General features: G+C 43.6%; 1 protein-coding gene across 1 annotated transcript in view; it reads right to left on the bottom strand.

The window, feature by feature from the left end:
- CASQ1 (calsequestrin 1) overlaps nucleotides 1-15,916 on the bottom strand; it is a 55,688-nt gene that overhangs the window by 8,516 nt on the left and 31,256 nt on the right. Inside the window, exons 5-6 of the mRNA XM_044271492.1 lie at nucleotides 12,279-12,352; nucleotides 9,479-9,609 (exon numbers count right to left, since the gene is read on the bottom strand). Of these exons, the coding sequence (XP_044127427.1) occupies nucleotides 9,479-9,609; nucleotides 12,279-12,352 (205 nt within the window). The remainder of the gene's footprint in view (nucleotides 1-9,478; nucleotides 9,610-12,278; nucleotides 12,353-15,916) is intronic.

The raw sequence follows: 15,916 nt of genomic DNA, 5'->3' as shown, positions 1-15,916 counted from the left end.
GCTGTGGTTTCAGGGGCAGGGCACCTGGGCTGTGGTTAAAGGGGCATGGCACCTGGGCTGTGGTTACAGGGGCACATGGGCTGTGGTTACAGGGCACCTGGGCTGTGGTTATGGGGGCAGGGAACCTGGACTGTAGTTATGGGGGCAGGACACCTGGGCTGTGGTTATGGGGGCAGGACACCTGGGCTGTGGTTAGGGGGGCAGGGCACCTGGGCTGTGGTTATGGGGGCAGGACACCTGGGCTGTGGTTATGGGGGCAGGACACCTGGGCTGTGGTTAGGGGGGCAGGGCACCTGGGCTATGGTTATGGGGGCAGGGCACCTGGGCTGTGGTTAGGGGGGCAGGGCACCTGGGCTATGGTTATGGGGGCAGGGCACCTGGGCTGTGGTTGCAGGGGCAGTGCACCTGGGCTGTGGCAATGGGGGAAGGGCACCTGGGCTGTGGTTACGGAGACACCTAGGCTGTGGTAATGGGGGCAGGGCACCTGGGCTGTAGTTACGGAGTCACCTGGGCTGTGGTAATGGGGGCAGGGCACCTGGGGTGTGGTTACGGAGACACCTGGGCTGTGGTAATTGGGGCAGGGCACCTGGGCTGTGGTAAAGGAGACACCTGGGCTGTGGTAATGGGGGCAGGGCACCTGGGCTGTAGTTACGGAGTCACCTGGGCTGTGGTAATGGGGGCAGGGCACCTGGGGTGTGGTTACGGAGACACCTGGGCTGTGGTAATTGGGGCAGGGCACCTGGGCTGTGGTTTACGGAGACACCTGGGCTGCGGTAATGGGGGCAGGGCACCTGGGCTGTGGTTACAGGGACACCTGGACTGTGGTAATTGGGGCAGAGCACCTGGGCTGTTGTTACGGAGACACCTGAGCTGTGGTTATGGGGGCAGGGCACCTGGGCTGTGGTTACGGGGACACCTGGACTGTGGTAATGGGGGCAGGGCACCTGGGCTGTTGTTACGGAGACACCTGAGCTGTGGTTATAGGGGCAGGGCACCTGGGCTGTGGTTATGGGGGCAGGACACCTGGGCTGTGGTTATGGGGGCAGGGCACCTGGGCTGTGGTTATGGGGGCAGGGCACCTGGGCTGTGGTTATGGGGGCAGGGCACCTGGGCTGTGGTTATGGAGACACCTGGATCGTGGTTATGGGGGCAGGGCACCTGGGCTTTTGCTACGGAGACACCTGAGCTGTGGTTATGGGGGCAGGGCACCTGGGCTGTGGTTATGGGGGCAGGGTACCTTGGCTGTGGTTATGGGGGCAGGGCACCTGGGCTGTGGTTATGGGGGCAGGGCACCTGGGCTGTGGTTATGGGGGCAGGGCACCTGGGCTGTGGTTATGGGGGCAGGGCACCTGGGCTGTGGTTATGGGGTCAGGGCACCTGGGCTGTGATTATGGGGGCAGGGCACCTGGGCTGTGGTTATGGGGGCAGGGAACCTGGGCTGTGGTTATGGGGGCAGGGCACCTGGGCTGTGGTTATGGGGGCAGGGCACCTGGGCTGTGGTTATGGGGGGCACCTGTTATTGTTTTGCTCCTTTTTGTACTTTCTCCCTGCAGTAATTTGTCACAAGTACAGAAGTGAGACGTCTTGGTCCCTGCCCTCGCCGGCCTCGGCCTCCATGGGGCTCTCTTGTCTAGTATTAATGATGTGATATATAAGAAACAACAATAATAATGGATTTGCTCTGCCGCGGTGTAAAGGCCTCGCTGTCATGGCAACCGCGGCCTCGGCACTGCCAATATTTAACGTGTGTCTGTGGAGAGGCGCTTTCATCAGCCAGGCTCCGAAATCCCGAGCTACGAGAAGTCTCTTATCTACGTTAACCCTTGAGATGTCATGAGGTGAAGAGACACTGCTACAAAGAGGCCCTCAGAGGGAGTATCACACAAGGCTTAGATACACAGCTCAGCAGACAGTATCACACAGGATAGTATTAGATACACAGCTCAGCAGACAGTATCACACAGGATAGGATTAGATACACAGCTCAGCAGACAGTATCACACAGGATAGGATTAGATACACAGCTCAGCAGACAGTATCACACAGGATAGGATTAGATACACAGCTCAGCAGACAGTATCACACAGGATAGGATTAGATACACAGCTCAGCAGATAGTATCACACATGATAGGATTAGATACACAGCTCAGCAGATAGTATCACACATGATAGGATTAGATACACAGCTCAGCAGACAGTATCACACAGGATAGGATTAGATACACAGCTCAGCAGACAGTATCACACAGGATAGGATTAGATACACAGCTCAGCAGAAGTATCACACAGGATAGATACAGCTCAGCAGACAGTATCACACAGGATAGGATTAGATACACAGCTCAGCAGACAGTATCACACAGGATAGGATTAGATACACAGCTCAGCAGACAGTATCACACAGGATAGGATTAGATACACAGCTCAGCAGACAGTATCACACATGATAGGATTAGATACACAGCTCAGCAGACAGTATCACACAGGATAGGATTAGATACACAGCTCAGCAGACAGTATCACACAGGATAGGATTAGATACACAGCTCAGCAGACAGTATCACACAGGATAGGATTAGATACACAGCTCAGCAGACAGTATCACACAGGATAGGATTAGATACACAGCTCAGCAGACAGTATCACACAGGATAGGATTAGATACACAGCTCAGCAGACAGTATCACACAGGATAGGATTAGATACACAGCTCAGCAGACAGTATCACACAGGATAGGATTAGATACACAGCTCAGCAGACAGTATCACACAGGATAGGATTAGATACACAGCTCAGCAGACAGTATCACACAGGATAGGATTAGATACACAGCTCAGCAGGCAGTATCACACAGGATAGGATTAGATACACAGCTCAGCAGGCAGTATCACACAGGATAGGATTAGATACCACAGCTCAGCAGACAGTATCACACAGGATAGGATAGTACACAGCTCAGCAGACAGTATCACACAGGATAGGATTAGATACACAGCTCAGCAGACAGTATCACACAGGATAGGATTAGATACACAGCTCAGCAGACAGTATCACACAGGATAGGATTAGATACACAGCTCAGCAGACAGTATCACACAGGGTAGGATTAGCTACACAGCTCAGCAGACAGTATCACACAGGATAGGATTAGATACACAGCTCAGCAGACAGTATCACACAGGATAGGATTAGATACACAGCTCAGCAGACAGTATCACACAGGATAGGATTAGATACACAGCTCAGCAGTCAGTATCACACAGGATAGGATTAGATACACAGCTCAGCAGCTGTATCACACAGGATAGGATAGATACACAGCTCAGCAGACAGTATCACACAGGATAGGATTAGATACACAGCTCAGCAGGCAGTATCACACAGGATAGGATTAGATACACAGCTCAGCAGACTGTATCACACAGGATAGGATTAGATACATAGCTCAGCAGTCAGTATCACACAGGATAGGATTAGATACACAGCTCAGCAGGACAGTATCACACAGGATAGGATTAGATACACAGCTCAGCAGACGTATCACACAGGATAGGATTAGATACACAGCTCAGCAGGACAGTATCACACAGGATAGTATTAGATACACAGCTTCAGCAGACTGTATCACACAGGATAGGATTAGATATCAAGCTACTAGCAGACGTATCACACAGGATAGGATTAGATACACAGCTCAGCAGGACAGTATCACACAGGATAGGATTAGATACACAGCTCAGCAGACAGTATCACACAGGATAGGATTAGATACACAGCTCAGCAGACAGTATCACACAGGATAGTATTAGATACACAGCTCAGCAGACAGTATCACACAGGATAGGATTAGATACACAGCTCAGCAGACAGTAATCACACAGGATAGGATTAGATACACAGAGCAGCAGATAGTAATCACACAGATAGGATTAGATACACAGCTCAGCAGATAGTATCAACACATGATAGGATTAGATACACAGCTCAGCAGACAGTATCACACAGGATAGGATTAGATACACAGCTCAGCAGACAGTATCACACAGGAGAGGATTAGATACGACGCTCAGCAGGCAGTATCACACAGAGATAGGATTAGATACACAGCTCAGCAGACTGTATCACAGGATAGGATTAGATACACAGCTCAGCAGACAGTATCACACAGGATAGGATTAGATACACAGCTCAGCAGACAGTATCACACAGGATAGGATTAGATACACAGCTCAGCAGACAGTATCACAGATGATTAGATACACAGCTCAGCAGACAGTATCACACAGGATAGGATTAGATACACAGCTCAGCAGACAGTATCACACAGGATAGGATTAGATTCACAGCTCAGCAGACAGTATCACACAGGATAGGATTAGATACACAGCTCAGCAGACAGATCACACAGGATAGGATTAGATACACAGCTCAGCAGACTATCACACAGGATAGGATTAGATACACAGCTCAGCAGACAGTATCACACAGGATAGATTAGATACACAGCTCAGCAGACAGTATCACACAGGATAGGATTAGATACACAGCTCAGCAGTCTGTATCACACATGATAGGATTAGATACACAGCTCAGCAGACAGTATCACACAGGATAGGATTAGATACACAGCTCAGCAGACAGTATCACACAGGATAGGATTAGATACACAGCTCAGCAGAGCAGTATCACACAGGATAGGATTAGATACACAGCTCAGCAGACAGTATCACACAGGATAGGATTAGATACACTAGCTCAGCAGTCAGTATCACACAGGATAGGATTAGATACACAGCTCAGCAGGCAGTATCACACAGGATAGGATTAGATACACAGCTCAGCAGACTGTATCACACAGGATAGGATTAGATACACAGCTCAGCAGGACAGTATCACACAGGATAGGATTAGATACACAGCTCAGCAGACTGTATCACACAGGATAGGATTAGATACACAGCTCAGCAGACAGTATCACACAGGATAGGATTAGATACACAGCTCAGCAGACAGTATCACACAGGATAGGATTAGATACACAGCTCAGCAGACAGTATCACACAGGATAGGATTAGATACACAGCTCAGCAGACAGTATCACACAGGATAGGATTAGATACACAGCTCAGCAGACAGTATCACACAGGATAGGATTAGATACACAGCTCAGCAGACAGTATCACACAGGATAGGATTAGATACACAGCTCAGCAGACAGTATCACACAGGATAGGATTAGATACACAGCTCAGCAGACAGTATCACACAGGATAGGATTAGATACACAGCTCAGCAGACAGTATCACACAGGATAGGATTAGATACACAGCTCAGCAGACAGTATCACACAGGATAGGATTAGATGCACAGATCAGCAGTCAGTATCACACAGGATAGGATTAGATACACAGCTCAGCAGGCAGTATCACACAGGATAGGATTAGATACACGGCTCAGCAGACAGTATCACACAGGATAGGATTAGATACACAGCTCAGCAGACTATCACACAGGATAGGATTAGATACACAGCTCAGCAGTCAGTATCACACAGGATAGGATTAGATACACAGCTCAGCAGACAGTATCACACAGGATAGGATTAGATACACAGATCAGCAGTCAGTATCACACAGGATAGGATTAGATACACAGCTCAGAAGGCGGTATCACACAGGATAGGATTAGATACACAGCTCAGCAGGCAGTATCACACAGGATAGGATTAGATACACAGCTCAGCAGACAGTATCACACAGGATAGGATTAGATACACAGCTCAGCAGGCAGTATCACACAGGATAGGATTAGATTCACAGCTCAGCAGGCAGTATCACACAGGATAGGATTAGATACACCGTTCAGTAGACAGTATCACACTGGATAGGATTAGATACACAGCTCAGCAGACAGTATCACACAGGATAGGATTAGATACACAGCTCAGCAGACAGTATCACACAGGATAGGATTAGATACACAGCTCAGCAGGCAGTATCACACTGGATAGGATTAGATACACAGCCCTGTCCATGGTAATCCTGTCTTCACACACTGTGCCTCGCACTAAGCGCTCCCCTTACTCTCCTAGTCTCCCTATTGCCTTCCTTACCGATCTCCCTGTTTCTCCCGCAGGCAGTGCAGTTTTATGGTTCTGTAAGGATTTCTTTATTCTAATGTAAAGGGGATTTTGAGACCCCCAAATCTTCCTGCTGCCAAGTCTAATTCTGGTTGGAGAAGTTGTTAGAGGTAGGTTTATTCTCTAGAGCTGCACCTGACATGTAGACTGGGGCTCCTCACTGCCTAGATATCATGCATTGGAAGCAGGAACATGTTTTTTGGATCTAATCCAATCCTATTGAGTACATTTGCTCGGAGGATTCAGACTCTTCCCCCCTTTCTGTTTTACTTCATGGAAAATAGTGTCAGTTCCCCTTTAAGAATTCACGTAAGTAAGCTGCACAGAAACCAAGCAAACTGCACTAAAGCCCCAAAAACAGGGCAACGATCCCGTCAGACAGTGTTTCTCCACTCCAGTGCTCACGACCCTCAGTATGTCATGTTTTCAGGATTTTCTTAGTATTGAGCAGGTGACATAGTTCTTGTCAATGCATCAGAACTTACCACAGGTCATTTTGTGGGATGTGCTGAAATCATGACCGGCAGGTGGGCCCTGAGGACTGGAGAAACTCTGCCCCAGAACACAGATTATTGTCACTGAAATGGAGTAAAACAGATTTCAGACACGGCAAGATAATAGACTGTCTTGCTGAGGGCTCCATTAAAAATATGATGCACGTCTGTGACCCAAAATAATGGGACAATTAAGGGCTATTTCCCTCTTAACCTACTTTCCAAGCTCAGAAGACACACACAAAAAAAGATTCTTAAAAAACACACTTGCACAGAAATAATACTCTTACCATTGGTGATTATTTTTTACAAGAATATAACTACTATAATACTGCTCCTATGTACAAGAATATAACTACTATAATACTGCCTCCTATGTACAAGAATATAACTACTATAATACTGCTCCTATGTACAAGAATATAACTACTATAATACCGCCTCCTATGTACAAGACTATAACTACTATAATACTGCTCCTATGTACAAGAATATAACTACTATAATACTGCCTCCTATGTACAAGAATATAACTACTATAATACTGCTCCTATGTACAAGAATATAACTACTATAATACTGCTCCTATGTACAATAATATAACTACTATAATACTGCTCCTATGTACAAGAATATAACTACTATAATACTGCCCCTATGTACAAGAATATAACTACTATAATACTGCCTCCTATGTACAAGAATATAACTACTATAATACTGCTCCTATGTACAAGAATATAACTACTATAATACTGCTCCTATGTACAAGAATATAACTACTATAATACTGCTCCTATGTACAAGAATATAACTACTATAATACTGCCCCTATGTACAAGAATATAACTGCTATAATACTGCTCCTATGTACAAGAATATAACTACTATAATACTGCCCCTATGTACAATAATATAACTACTATAATACTGCCCCTATGTACAAGAATATAACTACTATAATACTGCTCCTATGTACAAGAATATATCTACTATAATACTGCTCCTATGTACAAGAATATAACTACTATAATACTGCTCCTATGTACAAGAATATAACTACTATAATACTGCTCCTATGTACAAGAATATAACTACTATAATACTGCCCCTATGTACAAGAATATAACTACTATAATACTGCTCCTATGTACAAGAATATAACTACTATAATACTGCTCCTATGTACAAGAATATAACTACTATAATACTGCTCCTATGTACAAGAATATAACTACTATAATACTGCTCCTATGTACAAGAATATAGCTACTATAATACTGCTCCTATGTACAGGAATATAACTACTATAATACTGCTCCTACGTACAAGAATATAACTACTATAATACTGCCTCCTATGTACAAGAATATAACTACTATAATACTGCTCTTATGTACAAGAATATAACTACTATAGTACTGCTCCTATGTACAAGAATATAACTACTATAATACTGCTCCTATGTACAAGAATATAACTACTATAATACTGCTCTTATGTACAAGAATATAACTACTATAGTACTGCTCCTATGTATAAGAATATAACTACTATAATACTGCTCCTATGTACAAGAATATAACTACTATAATACTGCCCCCTATGTACTAGAATATAACTACTATAATACTGCTCCTATGTACAAGAATATAACTACTATAATACTGCTCCTATGTACAAGAATATAACTACTATAATACTGCTCCTATGTACAAGAATATAACTACTATAATACTGCTCCTATGTACAAGAATATAACTACTATAATACTGCTCCTATGTACAAGAATATAACTACTATAATACTGCTCCTAAGTACAAGAATAAAACTACTATAATACTGCCTCCTATGTACAAGAATAACTACTATAATACTGCTCCTATGTACAAGAATATAACTACTATAATACTGCTCCTATGTACAGGAATATAACCACTATAATACTGCTCCTATGTACAAGAATATAACTACTGTAATACTGCTCCTATGTACAAGAATATAACTACTATAATACTGCCTCCTATGTACAGGAATATAACTACTATAATACTGCCTCCTATGTACAAGACTATAACTACTATAATACTGCCTCCTATGTACAAGAATATAACTACTATAATACTGCTCCTATGTACAAGAATATAACTACTATAATACTGCTCCTATGTACAAGAATATAACTACTATAATACTGCTCCTATGTACAAGAATATAACTACTATAATACTGCTCCTATGTACAAGAGTATAGCTATTGTAAAACTTCAGTCTATGTTGAGTTTAGTTCATCTACAGAAGTAGGTGACTTCTCTGTTCTTGTCGGTAGTAGTAGGAAGAACATTGGGTTAAATGGACCTCAATGTAAAAAAGGTGACACTGTCCTTGTTATTTCTAATGTTTCTATGGCAGCTAAATTATTTTGCCAGGTACCATGGTAACTTCCCCAGTTAGCGTATTTTCCTTTCGCCCCTCGCTGGAGATGGTCAGATGATACTATTGTATAATGCTTTCTGTGTTGTTCTTTGTCTCCAGATATGAAATCCAAGATCCCTTTATGTTCTAGATTCTTGGTGGATCTTTCGCATGGCTTTCCACCAGATCTCACCAACTTTGGAAGGTGATTAGATTATTGTCACCAGACCTGGCTCTCTTCTGGGCACTATGTTTCCGTTCCAGATAACTGACCTGAGGTGAGACAGTGCCCAGTTGAGCCATGCTCTCGTTACCGGGGCATCCTCTTGTCATTAATGTGATCTATGGCTGGCACTGACAATGGTGAATTCCACATAAAATGATCCTAGTTCACCTAACGGCAGAATCCCAGGCTAGCAATGACTTACCTCTTGTGCTGGTGCAGAAAGTCTACAATCTCCTTTTCACTGTTGGGCTTGTTAGGAATTGTCACAGGCTCATCATGGAACGGTTCATAATAGTCAATCTCGTTGAGCTTCAAAGTCAACTTCTTGGCAACCTGAATTCAGAAACCAAGAGACTTTCTTACCAAATGTGTAAATGAAATGATCATTTATGGACCAGTTATTTCAGTCTAGAAGAAGGTGAAAGGTGGGTGTAATATAGAGCTCTAACCCTGTGAGTAGAAACCTTGTATAGGAATGTGGTCTTCACCACCACCACTTACCTGCCTCTACGTTTAAACTTATTTCTTATCTTCAGAATCACCCCAATTCTATTTATCAAGACTTCTGTCACCATCCCCGAAAAAATGGTCTATCAGTTTGTTTATAACAAAACTTGAGGAACCAACATAAGATTATGGGTGTTATCTACTATATAACATTCAATATTGTGAGGGTCAGCACAGGATTATTATATTACGTTTGTAAAAGGTCTCCTGCATGCACGTTGATAGGTTTTATTGATAGGTTGGAGCCTCAGGAGATGGACCTCTACCAATCTCCCATCATCAATGTTGAATCGTGTATAGCCCCTTTAAGCTGTACTATTACCAAGAGCTCCTTAAACCATGCTTCCTTCGCTTAATATCCAGCATCACAATCATAACTCAATGGCTGCTGATGAATCATTGTTAAGGACCACCAGATACGCCTAACAATCAGATCAGAACAATCAAAGATCAACAAAAATGTAAAAAAAATGCCCTAATTCATGCACTTAGATTGAACCCTCTAGACACTTTAGCAATATATATATGGTGAACTTCAATGACGTCCCTGGACCGTTCTGCCACAACTTAAAGCTTGAAGTCTCTTCTGCTTCTTCTATGGAATCCAGAGAAAATATGTCTACTCTAATACTTTGTATATATTTTGAGCCTACAGCAGAAATCAATTTGGATGCAGGAGAGCAATTAAGTTTGGTTATTGCACACATGTATCGGATATTAGCAGTAACTCGTGAAGGCAAACAGTATTTTTATTGCCTAGCTATATTTTAGACTGCGTCAGAACTAATCCCAATGCTGTGCTGTCAGCTTTTTAACTCCTCATGGACCTATTCCTGGTGTTGCCTTGAAGATATTCCACCACATTGGTGGACGAGAGCAAAATATGGTCAACTAGAATGATTCTTCCATGAAAAAACATTCAGGCTATACCTAAATCAAGGGGTTTTCTATGGCCTATCCTTGAGGTAAGGCTTCAGTGTTTGATCTGTGTGGGTCCATCTTCTGCCCTTGGCCATATCAACATGTTGGCCCATACAGCAGTGTGCCATAGAACAAGCCACTAGTATTGTTGTTGGGACCGATTTTGCATCATGGCCTAGGAACTTCTAGTTACACCTCAGGATAGACCCTTTAAGTTCACCAGAGTTCTTTCCTTGTTACTGTTGGTGGGCATAGTTAATAGCTCCTCTCCAGAACGTCTTGTGAGGAGGGACATACTGATCATATAAGTAGGTATTCATGAAATCTCAGATTTAGGATTTGATTTGCTACAAGAATGCCTCATTTTATAGTTCAAGACAAACTGGCCGGATTTGTTGTTCTCTCCCTTTAAAAAAGTGACTCACTATCATGACTAATTGCCCACCCATACCATTCAAATGTGACAAGCCGGTGACTAATTACCCTTTAATACACAGTATTTCTCTGACAGCCAAAGTAGCAGTCATGGCTTTTAATTGTAATTTAGGGAATGCTATCAAAATACCAATTACTCAGTCTGGCCATTCGCTCGTGTTTCCGTCAAATTGGAAAAGATTTTGGTTTGTATTCGGCCATCATTAGGGTGATGCAACAAACAGCACGCTTGTGTAACGGCTAGTGGGCGATATTAACCTTTTGCTATCTACTAACGAGTTACTGTGACTAGGCAGGAGCTGACATCAGTGGTGGTCCATAAGATCACGTGTCCTACCAACTCCATTTAGTGAGGTGTTCTGCCAACAGCTAAACCTTTCTAATTGGTTGTAGTTTTGTATTATTTGTATTACTTTTGTATTTATTAAGACCGGTGTTTTTGACGCCGGTCTTAATAGCCCCTATACCTGGCGTTAGATCCAGTGGAGTTATGAAGTGGCGCCAGCCTCTACATAACTTCGCCGGATCCTTTGCCACTTCTAAATGCAAGACAACTTCCTAGCTGTCTTACATTTAGACCATTTTCTGCACCTAAACCAGATGTACAGTATATAGGACCCTAATCACAGTAGCCCACTCTCTCCTAAGTGAAGAGGCCGTGTGATTTGCCTGGGTTTCTATAAATCCCAGTCATGGTTCACGTCTCAGAAGATTTTCAGTCTTTTGAGAAGAAACCTGTAGTATTCAAGAATTTTTGGGCACACAATTGCATTCAGTTGATGGGTACTCACTCATTGACCTCTCATTGAGATGCTCTTCTGGCCTACAGCTATTCCTCCAGCTTTTGCCCACACATGGACTCTCACTTTGGCTGAGTGTGCAGGTGTTCCTAATTGAATTTGTTTATTCTTAACCCCACAAAGACCAAGCAAATGTCTGCTGAACGTCCACCGATCATTAGATAGATGGACGGTCCTGCCACATTGGCACATTCATCTCACCTTAGTCTAATGTGTATGGTCACCTAAACTAAAGTGGAATTTCTCTTTAACGTGTTAGTTTCTATGGGAGATCTCAGAGAGTTTGAGGATAGCCTTTGACATTAGTAAATCTTCGAACCGGTATTAAATGCCTCTTACCTTGCTGTCAAAAGTAGCGAAGAATGGTATGTAAGGGTGAAATTCCTCAGCTGCATCCTCAAAGGCCTTGTAATCTGCAAAGGATGAACGTATATCTTATAACCTACTATTAGATTGATTCTTGTAATAACTTAGTGCCTTTGCTGCAATCAATTATAGAACAGCATGGTGGAACATACATTGGACAAGGCATATCATTCCCAAGTCAAATACAATTTTATGGAGTTTATAAGGATATAGTTGAAAAACATTAGGTCCATCATAAAGCTCTTGGTCGGGATGGTTGAGCCATCCATATTTATGGTCATATCTGTTAGGTTAGGGACATGTTAACCATTTGGTTCATACTATCCCTCAGACAGGAAGACTACAGGGAGACAACATTACCCTCCTGTAGACCTCTTTGCTGGTACCATATACCTCCCATGTTCTTGTGGGAAAGGGCCTTCTTTCTACCAGCCTCACTAAAGTTGGATCTATGCTTTCTTTGTCTACATATAAATGGCAACTGGTTGTCATTGATAAATTGCGTTCTTATGACCCCTTAGATAAACGTACATAGTTATAGAAGAATTTGACAAATTTCAAGGACGTTGCCTATATGTGAATTCTAAATTCTCCCTTCCTCATCCATCAGTACATTGTAATACTATGGCCGCCATGTCTCAAAGGGAGCAGCCATCCATTTTCGAGTTTTATTTAGCAACATTACATTAGCCTCGTCCATTATTAAAAGCTCTGCGGGCTGCGTCAGCCACTCTCTTATCATTGCATTCCACACGTTGGAGCATTAAACATCATGCTGAAGACTCTGATAAGAGAGCATTGGGCCAAATGATTAGGTCAGTATAAAATACGGTCAGCCTTGTCTTCGATAACAGACAGTAGCTGTTGGGCTGGGACCATTACAACGCTCAACCTTCTGTTCATCCATTGTGAATTTACGAGTCTGGTCACCTTGATAGGCACCTATAATTGAGGGCCTCTGTTAAGAGTGCAATTGCCTGCAAGGACCCCTAAGGGGTGGTTAGGAATTATGCACGTGGCATATACCAATAAGAACATAAGGTGACCTTCGTCTCTTTAATGCAATAGTCTGTTTTGACCAGTCAACAATGTTGCATGGGATCACTTGACTTGTAGTAAGACTTCTATGACCCCTCTTGGGATTGCCTTTTGTTCATTATGATGTTTCATATTCTGGCCACCTGAATAGCAGTTCTGAAAAGTAGTGGCCATAGTTTAGAGGAGTGCTCCAAAATGTTACCTAGATTTTACACCTTAAATAGCCTTGTAAATGTGCCGTCTTCGAGAAATTCCTCAAAAAAACTCCAGTTTATTCAGCCCAATTTTTCCAAAGAGACATGACAACCATTTTGTAAAATGTAGTGAGAGCAGTTGTCACTTCCCTTCGCCAACATTGTTTTATATTTATGTATATTACTCAATAGGGGTAACAATGAGCACAGAAGAAAGCTCCTCCTACGTAACAGAGAACGAATTGAGAACTGTGCTCCACCCCAAGGTATGATAGCTCCATAAGTCTCCATAAACACTAATGTTTCATGAATTAGTCTTAATCTGGTCATACACATGAGAAAGAATCAGGCATGTTGAAATACAACTGCCCATTCTTTATCTCCTCCAAGTCAGGAGGCCCCCATACATATTAGATGGTCAGCCGGTCCCGAGGAAATCAGAGGGTTTAGCCAATTTGTTTGGTCAACTTTATGCAGATATTGTCTCCTCAGCTGCATACATATGAGATGGTGCCACACAGCAAATATTATAAAGGACCCTCAGATATAATGCCAACCAGGTTGGAAAGGCCTGGTGGTTGTTTCTTCCTTTTTGCCCTTTCCTGACACTTGGGCCAATACCTCACTGCCTTGCTTGGTGCCAATGCAGTTCCTCTGGAACTGTTCTTACTACCCTATAGCAAAGGGTACCAACCAAGGCTAGGTCCTTTCCTTCTAAAGGCCCCAAAGCAAGTGTAAGCCCTGGCTCTATGGCAGGGATGGCCAACCTGGGGCTCTCCAGCTGTTGTAAAACTACAACTCCCACCATGCCTTGCTGTAGGCTGATAACTATAGTCAGTATGGGCATGCTGGGAGTTGTAGTTTTGCAACACCTGGAAAATCTCAGGTTGGCCATCCCTGCTCTATGGTATGAATACCTTTGGGCTTATTCACTGTAGTTTAATAATTTTATAGCCTGTGTTGAGGTTCTACTACAAGTTAAGGTTGATGTCTCATGGCTCACTAGGTGGCCACCACTGGTCTCTGTACAGAACCTTATTTATGCATGAAGTTGACGTTGGTTTCTAGACAGATTTGGGCTGCATGATCCAGCATCTGGGTGCTGTTTGTGGTGGGTCTGATGATGAATTGTTCATGATCTCCCATGATCCTTCACATGTTATTACTGGTATCAGGTGCAAGTCACGCAGTTGCTTGCTCATTACTCAGGGGGTGCGCTTACTGTGCACGCTTGTCAGGGCTGTGTGGGCAGGAGCAGATAAGTATATGCAAATATATGAGGATTAATGTACTGTGAAGCTGAGTGTACAGCCCAATGTTAATGGAAAATACAGCGCTATCTGCAGAGGGGCCTGGTCATAGACACCGGATACTGATGATGATGTGATTCCAAGTTACATTAACCCTTTATAAAATATATGATATAATATGGAGGCGTATCATGAACATTTCTCCCATAGGCCTTTGGTGTAGTTCCAGAAGAATCCCATGCCTCCATTGGTGGCCCCATGTTTGGTTGGAAAGCAACACAGGACATGTGTTATTGGCACAGATATACCATGCCGCACAGCCAGAACCCGCAAGCTGCCACCCTAATGATAGTAACGTGGACAGATGAATAGATGATCTCCTAAAACACTGAGTCCCTGATCACTACAAGCTGCAGGCTTCCTGCAAGACACCCATTACAAAATACAAGAATGCTGCGACAAGGTGATGATGACACACCGACACTGGGGGTACAGGATAATGACACTGACACTGGGGGTACAGGATAATGACACTGACACTGGGGGTACAGGATAATGACACTGACACTCGGGGTACAGGATAATGACACCGACACTGGGGGTACAGGATAATGACACTGACACTCGGGGTACAGGATAATGACGCTGACACTCGGGGTACAGGATAATGACGCTGACACTTGGGGTACAGGATAATGACGCTGACACTCGGGGTACAGGATAATGACACTGACACTTGGGGTACAGGATAATGACACCGACACTCGGGGTACAGGATAATGACACTTGGGGTACAGGATAATGACACCGACACTGGGGGTACAGGATAATGACACTGACACTGGGGGTACAGGATAATGACACCTGACACTTGGGGGTACAGGATAATGACACTGACACTCGGGGTACAGGATAATGACGCTGACACTTCGGGGTACAGGATAATGACGCTGACACTTGGGGTACAGGATAATGACGCTGACACTCGGGGTACAGGATAATGACACTGACACTGGGGGTACAGGATAATGACACTGACACTGGGGGTACAGGATAATGACACTGACACTGGGGGTACAGGATAATGACACTGACACTGGGGTACAGGATAATGACACTGACACTTGGG

This window comes from Bufo gargarizans, chromosome 11, assembly GCF_014858855.1.
Source record: "Bufo gargarizans isolate SCDJY-AF-19 chromosome 11, ASM1485885v1, whole genome shotgun sequence".
NCBI classification, from domain to species: Eukaryota; Metazoa; Chordata; class Amphibia; order Anura; family Bufonidae; genus Bufo; species Bufo gargarizans.
The sequence above is the reverse complement of the archived record's forward strand: the minus strand, read 5'-3'. Positions and strand labels throughout refer to the sequence as shown.